General features: G+C 35.0%; 1 protein-coding gene across 1 annotated transcript in view; it reads left to right on the forward strand.

Moving 5' to 3' along the window:
• The first annotated feature begins 343 nt into the window (after positions 1 to 343).
• LOC119609522 (sorting nexin-18) overlaps positions 344 to 15,706 on the forward strand; it is a 73,346-nt gene continuing 57,983 nt past the window's right edge. The window contains exon 1 of the mRNA XM_037964347.1: positions 344 to 1,118. Coding sequence (XP_037820275.1) covers positions 408 to 1,118 — 711 coding nt within the window. The 5' untranslated portion in view covers positions 344 to 407. The remainder of the gene's footprint in view (positions 1,119 to 15,706) is intronic.

A 15,706-nucleotide genomic window follows, 5' to 3' on the forward strand; every position in this document is an offset into this window, starting at 1 on the left:
GTTTTAATTGTATAAAAATTATGTGTTTTATTAATATATATATATACATACATATTATGATGTTTTATTTTTTATATATTTTACAACAGTTTACTAATTATTTACTCTAATAAGAAAGTTGAAAAGAAAACCAAAATATAAGACCAAAACGAAACCAGTTGAATGGTATCGTGCGAAAAATGCAAATATATATTTTTGACGTCTCTGTATACTTTGCGGAGCGGTAACAGTGACGGTACCGGTTTTGTTTCTAAACTTAACCAACTTAATAACGTTTTTAAGCCGCCACAAAAATTTTAGTGACAGGCGTTGTCTTTACTTTGGTAGGCGCCGATATTTCTTCTTTGTACTTTAACAACAACACCTATTTTTATTAGATTTTTAGTTTCGACAATTATATCAGGACAATGTCGTCTTATGTACGAGCTTTATATGAATTTTCTGGTGAACCTGACTCATCAGAAATTTCTATCAAAGTCGGAGAAATTCTGTCAGTGACACGTACTGATGTTGGTGAGGGTTGGTGGGAAGGAAAAAATAGCCAGGGAGACATTGGCCTGTTTCCTGCTGCCTATGTTGAGGTGATGTCTGCTGCTGAAGTTAAACATCAACAAAGTTCAATTGATCATCAAAACTCTGGTGGACGTTATGATGCAACTGCTGATGATTATAATAATGAAGGCGATGATTGGGAAGACGACTGGGATGACGATAATGATACTTATTCTGAAATCGGTCCATCAAACAATGGTTCTAGGTTACAAACAAATCCTCTGACACATTCGGCCAGTAGTTACGATAACAAATACTTACCTGCCACTCCTGGTGATGATATTTCGTTAGCGTCAGCTGCAACTGCATCTAATAATACGGCAACCCTTAAAAAATCAAGTATGTTTGGAAAAAGCTCTGATTCATTCATTCTTGGCTTAGGAAATAAAGACAAATTGCCGGAAAGTGAACAAGTTCAAATTGTGCCTTTGGATAATTTTTACCAGTGGCAACCTAATTATCAATCCTTTTCTGTTATTGTTGCCAGCCCTAAAAAGGAATCAAAATTCAAAGGGATGAAAACATTCATAGCATATCAGCTGACACCAAGTTTTAATAATATTTCCGTAAGTCTCGTTAATAATTGCTTGTAAATATTTTTGCCGAAAAAAGGCAATAGATCATGATGTGAATTCATTACAACTAGTGCTTCAAATTTGGAAGAAAAACCAATGAATTTTACATTAGAAAAAACATGTCGAAACTGAATGATAGTTAGCTTGTAGGTAGACTGCAAAAGTGTGTTATTTATGTTGTCTAATACTAAATTTTGAGAAAGTTGTGCATTGTGGTTAGTCTGTAAAAGTTAACTAGAAGTGTATCTTGTTTCTACATGATTTTGAATTATATTTGTCAAATTTTGTTAATGCTTAATTAACATGATCACTAAGGTTGGTCGAAAATACGTTTTTCTCTCGGTTCAACTTATCGTAAAATTATGTTCAATTATATGAGTTTTTTGGTATTTTGCTATAAAATGGTAAAGCAAAATCGTAATGTATACAAAATTCCCTAAAATTTTGTGGTGCTGACAACACATAAAGTAAATATACACTGGTAAACCAAATGATTGGCACATTTAACTGCACGATTGATTTGATGACATTATTGCATAGACTTTTAATTAAGAGAAATTTTTACTAGATAAGTTTTTTTGATAAGTTCTCCACAAAATTCACCGTTCTGCCTTACAAAATGTTTATCATATTTGCTATTAAACATAGGATATTCAAAAAAGTACCCAATTTTCCTGAACAAAATTATTGGCACACTTACCAACTATCTTAAAAATTTATATGTAGTCCTAAATTTTTTTGGCGAAATCGCTATTATTTCTACTATTAAAATGAACTGTTATCACGTGTTAAAGTGAAATGGATGGTCAGTTTGCCTAACATTTTCATAGAATTAGTTTATTTTTTAAAAATGTGTAAATACAATGAGAATCTGCAGAATCTTGCATAACCTAGACATATGTAGATGTTTAAGAAAGGGCAGTTTGAACTTATATATAGTTTATACAATATATATTTCGGAGAGTCATGCTGCGCTTCAAGAAAGCAGTTTTATTTGAAAATGCAAAACATTTAATTGGTCATAAAGCTGCCTACACACTATGAGAGAAGTCGTTAGATTTTTATTTCATACTGCCAAAATAAAATGAAAATTGGTATGATTATCAAAAAAATCAAATAGAAAATATATTTTGATTTTGCACTATCAGATTTGAAATAAAATGAATCTTCAATTTAAAAAAATTCAAAGAAAAAACGTAAATATTCATTTTATTTATGTTTTTTTTTTTTTTGAAATTAGTTTCTGTTTTTATGTTTTTCTTTGTTTAAATAAATATAAAACTGAAATAAAACGAAAAAATCCAATCGTTTTAAAATTTTTCAAAAAAATTAAAAAAATCATACGATTTTCAATTTTCCATCCGTATCCCAGCAAAAAAAGTGTAGAAAAAGATGTAGAATTTTCATCACAACTAGTAACCCGAAGTGCTTCAAATTCGGGTGTAAAACCTATGAATTTTACATTAGCGTGTCATTGGAGGGATGTTGTTCATTTTTGGCAGCTTTGAACTACATCTGATCTTATTTTTAGAAGCAGTAAAAATCCGATATTTGGATGTCAAAAATAAAACACATTCTCTTAATGACACGCTTATGTAAATTTCACTACTCTTTCACCAAATCTTGATGTACTTCAAATATGTTATTTGTAATGACTTTTCCACATCTCTTTCCTCACTTTTAACTGGGGTTTCATTTGTAAGGAAATATTTGGTTTATAAAAGTGAAAAATATGTAATCGCATTTTAAGATGTGATTAAGATGAAGTTTGTAAAGTATGACATCAATTATTTTTTGCTGGGATTTTCATTAAAAACTTTTTGAAAAAGCAAAACATTGTGGATTATGTCCGCTTCTGCGGATTATCATGGGAAAAAGGCGGAAAGTAAATATTCTAAAAGAAGACCTTACACAAAGTCGCGAATAGTTCATTTACCAGACTCATTTTCCTTATAAGACGATAATAACTAAAATCATGCGTCTCATATTGTGCGTATAAGACTTCCATACAATGTTTCTTATGTTTTAATACATCTGAGACAATTTTCAGATATCAATCCGATAGAAGATTTGAGCCATAAGAAGTTGTTGATTAAGTTCTTTTGTTTTTAATAATAAAAACGGCCATCGAGCATACGAACTACGGACTTCGGTTTGTTAGTCAAATGTTCTACTCACTGCACCACTTCTTTACTATTTTATTACCCGTCAAATAATGGTTTTCACATACAAATTTATTTTTGTTGTCTTTTTGGTAAAACACAATTCTTATCTTTCAATCAAATAAAATGTGCAAACAAAATGACAAAGTCGAAAATTAAGTACTTCTATATCAGATTAAAAGAAAGTAATTACAAGATTACCTGAAGGTAATGCAGGTGATAAAAAATAGTGATTGAAATGAATACAACCCAATACTGAGTTTTTGCTGGGATACTATTAAGTAATTTCAGTGTAGGAATAATAAAAATGGGAAATACCTACCGTTTTTATGAGATCCTTGATTCAAGGACATTTTTTATATTATATTTTATTTTAAAACCATAATATGTTAAATAAAATATGTATTGTCAAAATGCAACCCATAGGGATTAATTGGAGATAAAAATGATTAAAATCGGATAAATATCTTAAAAATATACGATATCAAATTTAATGCTTTTTGGAAAAACTCTTAAAAAATATGAACATTGAACATCGATAAAATTCAAGCCGTAACGATAATGTATGTATAAAAAGAATGTGTGTACCGAATTTCGTCAATTCGGTTAAATTTTTTAATTACCCTATAAAATATATGTATATGGGGAATTTCGTGTCAAGTGACCCAACTTTAAAAATCGATGTCTTCAGATTTGGATGAAATTTGCAAAAAGAACTGCCGGAGTCAGAGGGGGTCAAAGTTGGAAATTTTGGTCATACAGGGTTTTATTCAAACGAGTGTAACTTTTCACCTATTGCTCCTAGCAAAAATTGTCCAAAGAATTTCAGATAGCTATTTTTTCATTCTTTCTAAAAAAAATTTATTTTTTTTCAAAATGGGCCTTTTTTTGCTTATAGAGGGCTTATACAATTTCCTTTAAGGGCTTTATAGTCCCATAATGGGATAAAAGTGGGACATCTATCAAAAAAATTTTTAACTCAAGAATAATTTTTTTCCGATATTTTGCACTTATTTTTTTTTTATTTTTTCAAAATGGACGTTTTTGTTTTATTTTTTTTACTCAAAAGAAAGCTTGATAATTTCCTTTAAGAGCTTTGTGGTCACTTAGTGGGATACAAGGGACATATCGCACACCTATTACAAAAGTGACACAACTCAAAATTTTATTTTTGTGTTTTATTATTCTTTAAGCCTTAAACTATGCACAATATACTTGTTTAACTCTACAAAAATATTAGTGTATTTTGTTGTTGTTAACTGTTCAAGAAAAAACGTTATGTATTTCTGTATCTTTCAGAATTTGTAAAAAATTTGTTTCCTTTTCTTAAAAAAAATTTTGAGTTGTGTCACTTTTGTACTGAGTGTGCAATATGTGAAAAAAAAAAAATAATATTTTAACTCAAAAACTTTGCTTTTGGAGTTAAATTATTTTTTATATATACATATATCCCACTCACAATCCACTAAAGCTGCTTACACACTATGAGAGAAGTCGTTAGATTTTTATTTCATACTGCCAAAACAAAATAAAATTAAAATTGGTATGATTATCAAAAAAAATCAAATAGAAAATATATTTTGTTTTTACACTATCAGATTTGAAATAAAATGAAACTTCAAATTGAAAAAATTTAAAGAGAAAACGTAAATTTTCATTTTGTTTCTGTTTTTATTTGAAATTTGTTTCAGTTTTTATGTTTTTCTTTGTTTAAATAAATATAAAACTGAAATAAAACGAAAAAAAATCCTATCGTTTTGAAATTTTTTCAAAAAATTTTAAAAAATCATACGATTTTCAATTTTCCATTCGTATTTTCAGTAAGTTTTATTACATTTTGTATCTACACTATAATATTTTTAATTTTATTTGAAAATTTTGACATGTCGTTTTACTGAATATTATGGTGTAAGTAATCAATCACAAAGCTCTTAAAGGCAATGGTCTTAGCTTCCTTTTGAGCAAAAAATACAACAAAGAAGTCAGTTTTGAAAAAATAGGGAAAATTTAAGTGCCAAATATTGAACAATTTTATTCTTGAGTTAAAAATAATATTTATATATTTTAATAAATATTGAAAAAGAATTTTATTCTTGAGTTAAAAAAGAATATTTTTGATAGATATTAGATCCTTGCATGAGTAACTCCATTTGCTACACATAATGAGTGACTCATTGTTTTGCACTCAACTCATTGTTTGTTTAGAATAGTATTTACAAAGTTTTGTTATACTCAAACGTTGTGAGTACTATCAAGTGAATGTGCAACTACATTCAAATCGAGTGAGTAAACAATTTGTTTATGTTAAAACAATACAAAATAGATTGTTTGAATCGAATGAATCGATACAAACTTTTTCTTGAATAAATGGTGAAAATTTTGAATGCTGTTAATACTACTTCCTGTGGCCAGAATTCGCTGAAATTTGGTAATCTTGAGTACAATTGATGACAACATAATATGTTCGAATATTCGAAATTAAGTTCGAAAATTCGAAGCTATGTTCGAAATTTTTTTATGTTTCCAGATTTTTCCTACCGAGCGCGTCCCCGGGTGGCGGATAGGGGGTGGTGATGGACCATCTGTCCTCTCCCAGCTTTAATTTCACTTAAGCTGAGGGAGGGCAGATTGTCCACCACCTGGGAATATTATATTCCCCGCGGACCAAAAAACTGGAAAAAAAAAAAAAAAACAAATATGGAAAATAAAAATAAAAAGATAAAAGTTACGGTGCAGGGCCTAAATAACCCAGTACCGGCGGCAAGTGTTGATCTACTCGCGAGTCACGTGTCGTCGTCATCCTGCAATCGTGAGCAGAATACTACTACGGAGGTGGGTACCTTGGCCTCCGTGGCGGACAATGCGTCAAGTGTACAGCATGCCGCTGGCAAAAATATAGGGGTGAAAGAGAAGGATGTACTCGGAGAGAGCTCTAAGCTACCTCAGCCTTTAAATATAGGTGAGGGTTCCGACTCTGAATCCTCAGATGATAATAATAATAATACCATTATAGCAAATCCCAAAAAGGATGAAGTAGAGCAAATGGTGAAAGAGGTGAGTGATAGCATAGCTAAACTACCTATTACTAAGAAAAGACTTTCTGGAGCACAGAGGAGGAAGTTGAAAAAGATGCTTCAGGAAATCATAGTTAGTCAATCCCACGACACTCCAAAGGAAAAATCGGACTCTCTCACAAGATCTGAGGCAAAAAGGATCAGGTCTCCCGAGGAGTTGACAACTGAGAATAAGCCTAAGAAGAAAAAGAGCTCCCCGTCTTCTAATACACAGTCGAAGCCAAGCCATACTTCACTCAAAGGAATCTCAAGTGAGAATCCTGCGAGTAAGGGTGACAACGCCAAGCCAGATATTCCGAAGACGAACACGTCGGCGAAATCAACCTCGAAGGTAAGGGAATCTCAAAAGAAGCCCCGAAAAACGAGGAAGGAGAAGCTAGACGGAGGAAAAGGTAAAGAGCCGCCATCTTACGCCAAAGTTGCCAGAAGTAGGCACCGGGACGATCTCTGCTATGCAGTTTACGATGCCGGTAATCCGACAGGCAAAATTCCAATAGACCAACAGAGTAAAATAGAAGACCTGGTCAACAATAAGATAGTGGACCATGCAATAGCTTCAAAGGGCAAACAACCAATAGAGAGCGAGAGCTGCGAGTTCAGCATGGGCGTGATGTTGATGAGGTTGGCATCTCACCAATGTGTTAGCACCCTAAAGAACTTGGTGGAAAGTATCCCTCCTCCCTGGGACGGCGCTAGGCTGGGACTGGCAAAGAAGAGCGAGCTTCCGGTGCTCCTAAAGTCCACTGTCTACATAAAAGGATGGGGCAGTAAACTGGCTAATGAACGTATACTGGAAATTCTTGGAGGTCAAAATGCTGAGCTGGCCGTGGAAAAATGGGATGTCTTTTACAGGAAAGAAGAACCTGAGGGAACTTTATTTGTAATAGGTATCGACCAGAAATCCATGGCTAGTCTTGCCAAGAATAAAGGTAGGGCTTACTTCGCCTCTAAATCTGTCATATTCAAAATTGGGAAGGTGCCGATTGGAAGGGCTGTTACAACAAGCCTCGAAAAGGACACTAAAAAACCTAAGACCACAGTATCCACTACTGATAACGTTGAGGAGTCAAATCCTAAAATCGAGGAATTTACCATTAACTCGCCAGAAGAAAGTGTAGTTGCCCTTTCCAAAATTGGGAAGGCGCCGATTGAAAGGGCTGTCAAAACCGGCCCCGACAAGGACACTAAAACACCTAAGACAGTACCCAAAGCATCATTAGCAAGTACTAGCAATGTTGAGGAGTCAAATCCTAAAAGCGAGGAGGAAATCACTCACCCGCCAGAAGACAGAACAGCAATGCTCTCCAGAATTGGGAATGTGTCTATTAAAAATACTGCTATTCCTATGCCTGATAAGGACACCGCAGTGCCATCAACAGTACTCACTGCATTAATAGCCACTTCAGGCTATCCGGAGGAGTCAAATCCAAAGAGCGAGGAGGTGACCACCAACTCGCTGGAAGACAGTTTAATGGATGACCATGATTGAGGTTATCCAAATAAACCTCCATCGGAGCGAGACAGCTACCAACGCTCTGATGGCTAAAATCAACACAGGTAAAATACATATAGCTTTAATCCAGGAACCTTGGACGATTCGCAACAAGGTTTCTGGATTAAATCACGTAAATTTCCAACTTTTCTACGCTGATACAGGATCTCGCCCGAGAACATGTATCTTATGTCACAAGAACTTATGTTTTCTCCTCTCAACAGGATTATCAACATCGGATGCAACGGTGCTGAAGCAAGGTCGAGGCAACATATTCCTTGCATCTATTTACCTGCCTTTCGATTCTCCGACCCTACCACCAACGTCGGATCTGATGAAACTGGTTGAAGAGGCACAAAGGAAAAATAAGAAAATTGTAATAGGTTGTGATGCCAACTCGCATCATGTAGCTTGGGGTAGTACAAACACCAATCGCAGGGGACAAGCCCTCATGGATTTCTTTAATACTAAAGACTTGATAACATTGAACTTAGGTAATAAAGCTACCTTCGTCAATAGAATCAGAGAAGAAGTATTAGATATAACTATATGTTCAGAAGAGCTTATAAACGAAATTCAGGATTGGAGAGTTTCGGACGAGCACTCCTTTTCTGATCATCGGTACATAAGATTCAAAATACTAAGGCCACCACCAAAGCCGATAAAGTTTCGGAATAAGTCTAAAACTAATTGGACAATGTTCGGGGCCTTACTAAAGAACCGTTTAGGTCAGGATACTTTTCAATGTCGAAATAAAGAGGATATAGATGCCAAAGTGGAAACGTTCACAAGTGCCCTGGTTGAATCGTTCGAGGACAGCTGCCCTCTGCGAGAGCGGAGATCTGCCCAGGAAAAACCCTGGGTAACTGGGGAGATCCGGAACCTTGGGAAGACTCTTCGCAAACTATTTAACCGGGCACGGCGTAAAAAGACCGCAGTATACTGGGATGAGTATCGTAATAAACTTGGTGAATATAAGAAAATCGTTCGAAAAGCCAAACGAGACTCCTGGAAACTTTTCTGTGAACAGGTAGATAGCGTAAATGACGTATCGAAGATAAAAAAATTCCTATCCAAAACTCATGTCCAACCGGAATCTATGATCGATGACACGGGCAGGAGGCTTGAGGATATGGAGGAGACAATGAAACTCCTAATGGATTCTCATTTCCCACCCGGTATATCGAATAACATAGATGAACCGATATTGGAGGAAGGGGAGGGTAACACGGAAATAGTTATTACAACTGACATGGTTAAAGGGGCAATCAAGAGCTTTGCTCCCTATAAAGCTGCAGGGCCGGATGGAATTTTCCCGGCACTTTTGCAGATGGAGGCGGGACTGGTTTCCGTACATCTGTCACAGATATTCACTGCATGCTTAAAATTGGCATATACCCCAGTTAAATGGCAGGGTGCAAAGGTAATATTTATACCCAAACCAGGGAAACCTAGCTATGCGACACCTAAGTCCTATCGACCGATAAGTCTTACGTCCTTCCTACTTAAAACCTTGGAACGGATAGTCGATAGCATGGTTAAAAGCAGCATACCATACAATGACCTTAAATATAAGCAGCATGCTTATGTAAAGGGACGATCGGTGGAAACCGCTTTAAATGAAGTTGTCCACTACATAAGTGAATCTTTCGATAGCAAACTGTATACACTGGCAGTATGCATTGACATCGAAGGCGCTTTCAATAACGTGCACACTGATACCCTTATCCAATCCCTAGACCAGTTTTATGTTGACCGGGTGCTCCGTAACTGGATCAACTACATGCTAAGGAACAGATGGATAAGCTGCGAGATGTACGATATAACTATCAGGAAACAGGTATTTCGCGGTATACCACAGGGTGGCATTTTGTCACCTTTACTCTGGGTCACCACGATTAATAGCCTCCTAAGGACCCTAACCGAGAAAGGACTTAGACCTGTCTGCTATGCAGACGATGTCGTAATACTTTTAAAGGGAAAGGATCCAAATTACTTGTGTAGAAGAGCTGAGGAGGCTCTGAATACGGCCTTGAGCTGGGCTCAACCGAGAGGCCTCAATGTTAACCCGGCGAAGACGGAAATCTGTCTTTTCACAAGAAAGACAAAAATTTCTACATATACTGAACCTTGCTTCTTGGGCAAGAAGATACCGGTGACAGACAAAGTTAAGTACTTAGGTGTAATACTTGACCGGAAATTAAAATGGAGACACCACATAGAGGATAGGATCAACAAGGCACATCGGTGCTGGGCGATATGTAGGAGAACCATAGGCATGAAATGGGGTCTTAGTCCTACTATGACAAATTGGCTTTATAAAAGTGTAATTAGACCAATTCTAGCTTATGCTTCAATAATTTGGTGGAGTGCTTTGGACAAAAAGTGTAATATCAAACTACTGCAGGGAGTTCAGCGTACATGCTGCTTGGGTATAAGTGGTGCCATGTGTACTACTTCAACCAAGGCTCTGGAAACGTTGCTAGATATTCCACCCATTGAAACATATATAAGATATGAGGCGGCGCTTACAGCCGAACGGCTCTTTACTTTAGGCGAACTGGCCAAAAACGGTTATAGGACACGTCATCAATGTATACTGGACACATTGGAAGGTTATACACATTCATCGGACGTGCCTGATCGCATACCAGACACTGAATATGTCGGAAACTTTGAAACGCTAATCCCAGATAGAATGTCTTGGTCAAGCGGAACATTAGAGCAAATACCAGTAGGAATCCGTTGCTACACGGATGGCTCTAAATTAGGGGACAAAGTGGGTCTGGGGTTCTATATTGAAGACCCAGAAACAGAAATATACCACCGTTTACCTAATCATAACACAAGCTTCCAGGCAGAAGTACGAGCAATAACGGAATGTGTAAATTGGATTAGAATAAATATGGCGCCCACAGGGCTTAATATATTTACCGACAGCCAGAAGGCAATTTGTGCGATATCAGGTGATAGAATTAAATCTAAGACTGTATTGGATTGTAAGAAAGCTTTAACTGAATACTCTCCCAGAGGTAAGGTTCACATCATATGGGTACCAGGCCACTCGGGAGTAGTCGGCAACGAAAGGGCGAATGTAATAGCTTTAAAGGGAAGGGAGCTCGATGTAGTTAACCTGACAAACGCAAAACCATTCGACGCAACAAAAGCTGAATTAAAAATATGGATGAGAGAATCCCATAAGGCCTCTTGGAATAATGAAACGGTGGGTAGAACCACAAAGATTCTATGGGGTGACCCTGATGAGAGCAAGACGAGAAATCTTCTCAAAATGAGCAAGTCTGAGGTTAGTATGATGGTACGTATTCTCAGTGGACACACAGGATTACGAGCACATCTATACAAAATTGGACGTGCGAATTCAGACGAATGTAGAGCATGTGGAGAGGACAGTGAAACTCTGGAGCACTTTCTTTGCCATTGTCAGGCATTCGTCGAAGTTAGATCCAAGTACCTTGGAAGTGATGTTATTCCAGAAATAACATTCTTAACCAACACCGATTGGAAGATTCTTAGGAATTACGTCCAGGAAACTGAGTTTCTGAACATGGAAAAATAATACATTCAGTGAACAATTTTTTTTTTTTTTTTTTTTTTTTTTTTTTTTCTTGAATTGGAGCGCACAACAGGCCCGATAGTGGCCTAGGTGTATTTCTTCGGATTTGATGTAGTATACATCCTCCTATCAACCTACCTACCTACCTACCTAAATTATTCTTTGAGTCCAAAAAGCTAAAAAAAAATTTCGAAAATTCGAACACATGTTCGAAAAAAATTTAAAGCTGATAAAACCAGTTTCCGTGGACCAAATTGGCTGAAATTGTAGTGTTAAGTACAGTTGATGACGCTCCTATATTATCTTCGACTATTCGAAATTAAGTTCGAAAATTTCAAGTAATATTCAAAAAATCTGTTAATTTGTCGAACTTATTTTTTTTTGCTTTCACTCGATTCACTCACTGTATAGTACTTGACTTGAATCACACAAACACTCTCATTACTTGTATCGTTTAAAATGACCCTGCCAGCAACTCAACTAACTTTAAATGCATTAAAAGCCGACTTTTTCGTCAACTAGTTATGGTTGATTCTTGGATTATTTTTAATGGAGCCAACTGACTATTTTAACATGGCGATGTCCTACGCAGTAGTCAATTGTCGGACTCTGCATGACTTTTAGCTTAAAGTTAGTTACTAAAAAATTAGCTTAAAGGTAACTCTTTATTAACTAACTTAAAGTCAGTTGCAGAAAAGTCAAGTAATAGTTTTCTTTTGTATTCCCTACTGTATTAATTAATTGAATTTTAATTAAATATATTTAAAATTTAACTACTAGTTATCTAAATTACATTTCGCTTTAATACAAGTTATGATATTAGTTCGTTAAAATTAATAGATTTAATTTTCTGCAGGGGAACTAATAATAACACCGGTATCCATAAAATTATGAATGATTTGTTCATTATTTCCATGATTCCCATTGATCCAAATCTAAAATAAATTTTAAAATGTTATGTGTAATGTTAACTGTTAATGTATTATATTTACAGTATTAATCAGCAGAATTTAGAATTTAGGGACCGAAATATTTAACCTTTTATAATTAATTTTTCCAATTTACTGACTCTAATTTCACAACGTATACAAGAAAATGACAAAAATGTAAAACAAAATTCCAATTAATAAAGAAACATGAGAAAACATGTCGAAACAAAATGCTCTCCAGATAATTTTGGGGTACTCCCGCATTATATGATAGTTAGCTTGTAGCTAGTCTTTAAAAGTCGGTTGTTTACGTTAATAAATACCAAATTTTGGAACATTTACTTTCTACTAAAGTTAACAAATAAAATCATAATAATAGAGAAACAAGAGAAAACATGTTGAAATACAATTAATTCTCTCCAGATAATTTTGAGGCACTTCTGCATTACATTATAGTTAGCATGTAGTTAGTATTTAAAAGTCGGTTCTTTACGTTGCCAAATACAAAATTTCGGGACAGCTCTGAATTACATTGTAGTTAGCTTATAGTCAGTCTGTAAAAGTAAACTAGAAGTGAATTTTTCTCGTAGTCGACTACAAAATTGCTGGCAGGGGAGTATTGTCTAACACTACTTATTTTTAAATATAGACTGTGTGCCAAAATTTCTACAATCACAAATGTAAAAGTAAATTGTTACCGATTGGCACACACTCATACTATTCATTTCATTTATAAAACAATGAGTGAGTCAAACACAGTGTTTGAAAAAAATCAAATGTTTTAATTTATTATTTAAGTCACTCATGCAGGGCTCTAATAGATATCCCACTCTCATTCTATTATGGGACTATAAAGCCCTTCAAGGAAATTGTATAAGCTTTTTTTAAGCAAATAAAAATTTAAAAAATTTAAAAAAAAATATATATTAAAAAAAATTTATTTTTTTTGAAAGAATGAAGAAATATCTATCTGAACTCCTTTGGACAATTTTTGCTAGTACCAATAGTTGAAAAGTTACACTCATTGGAATAAAACCCTGTATGACTAAAATGTCCAACTGTGACCTAAGTCCGGCAGTTCTTGACCGATAGAGCTGAAAATTTGTGTCTGACCTACTATCCAATAGTAATAACTTTAGTGCAAATTTCGCCAAAATCGATTTTATGTGTTGGGTCACTTGACATGAAATTTCCCATATTAGAAAATTTCCCTGAAAATAGATAGCTAAGCTTAAAATGCATATAAATTAACTATTCGACCTACCTTTTTAAAATCCTTTGGGAAATTTGGTCTATTGATTGCCTATTTTCGTTTCTCTTTGGTCTCATTCGGGAAAGATTCGATGAACGTTATAACCGAGCACCAAAGACCATTTATAGCTAAATAATTCTACTGAATAATGCAATAACTAATACTCTGCAATAAAATAATATAATAAAGTTAAAATATATAATCAAAGATAAAAATATATACAAATACAAATAAATAAAAAATATAAAAAAAAATAATAAATAAAAGGGGTTTAATTAGGAGGAAAAAATTTAATATTTAGAGTTGTAGTTAATTTTAATATAAATAATTTTACTGGTCTTCCTCACAACACATTAACAAGGAAGATGGTAAATGAAAACCACTATCTCAAAATTTCGACATATAGGAATAAAAAATAAAAATTGTTAATTAACCACTGGACATAGCCCTTTCCAAAAATATATGTTTCATTCCATGAGCAAACAAAAAGTATTATGTAATTTGTAAACTTGTGTAATAGTCGCATTTTTAAACAAATGGATATTAAATTCAAATATTAGTTAGTACGCCAGGTGTATAAAGCAAAAACGAGGCTAAACAAACTTCAAATCATAATGTCAGCAGCGGCCATCACATGGAGTTATTTAATTATTATATAATTTTATTATTTTTACATATTTTACAAAATATTTTCATCTGTTGCACAGTGGTGTAGAAACTTTTATTTTTGGAAATAATTCGGTATCTCTGAAACTATTGGATATATCGCAATGAAATTTCATATGTTTGGAGCTGAGGTGTTTTCGAGTTGATTGGCAATTGTAGGTGATTGAGGGTAGCCCTTCAAAGTTGATCACCTCGGGTATTCTTTTTTTTTTAATTGCCAAAAATCCATTTATGATCTGAATGTGCTGAAAAATAAGAGATATTTCGGTTTAATTTTTTTTATTTTCAATGTAGAATTTTCATCACAACTAGTAACCCAAAGTGCTTCAAATTCAGTTGAAAAACCTATGAATTTTACATTAGCTTGTCATTGGAGGGATGTTGTTCACTTTTGACAACTTTGATCTACATCTAATCTTGTCTTTAGAAGCTGTAAAAATCTGATATTTGTGTGTCAAAACAGACTATCAGTTCGGGTCTACTTCAGGAAAGATGCCAACCGTAACTGCAGCGGTCTATATAATCTTGGGGAGTGGAGTGATGGTTTCGTTTCCCGGTGATGCACCAATAGACAATGTCCTTACCATCGACGCAATCGAGCACGGTTACACCTCCTCCTCCCCAACAGCAACACAGGACACAACAATACCCACAGTCATAACAACAAATACACTCGCAGCCACTAACACCTCAAATTGCTGCACATAGACCTGAGGTGTTGATATTAATGCAGTTTAATTGCAACGGCATCCTTCGTAAGATTACAGACGAAACTCACTTTATGCAGCATTATAAAGTCCATATCGCAGCGATCCAAGAAACCAAACTCACGTCCAGCTGCCAATTACAACGTTGTAATAATTACAACATCTTGCGAATGGATCGCGTAAGGAGCGGTGGTGGAGGCATTGCATTCATCGTACACAACTCTGTGCAGTACAGACTCATTTCGCCTGACCTCAATAACCCAGATCCATACATCGAATATCAGGGGATTGCGGTTAAGTCAGGTGCTGTCGAAATTGAGCTGTACAACGTGTACATTCCGCCAGTCAACAGCTTACCTGCAGGCTATCACCCTGACATCAAATTTCTCCTGGAAGGTGATAACCGTGTCAATGCTCATCACGAGCACTGCCACTCGAATTTAGGAGATGACCAGAGGGGTATAGTATTTGCGGAACAGATTGACAACTCCACGTTTTGCACAGTGAATGACGATGCTCCCATCAGAATTATGGGTAACTGCACGAGCTCGCCAGACATAGCAATTTGTAGTGCTGGTCTCTGAAACTATACTTCCTGGCAACCTATAGTTTCACTATTATCAGACCATCTACCTATAATTATTAAGCTTGACAAACCGACGAACTTTATTGTCTCTGAACGCCGAACTTATAAAAATAAAAAAATCGACTGGATAAGCTTCA

This window comes from Lucilia sericata, unplaced genomic scaffold (genome assembly GCF_015586225.1).
Source record: "Lucilia sericata isolate MDLA Ls3-8-SP2 unplaced genomic scaffold, ASM1558622v1 Contig000024F_arrow, whole genome shotgun sequence".
NCBI classification, from domain to species: domain Eukaryota; kingdom Metazoa; phylum Arthropoda; class Insecta; order Diptera; family Calliphoridae; genus Lucilia; species Lucilia sericata.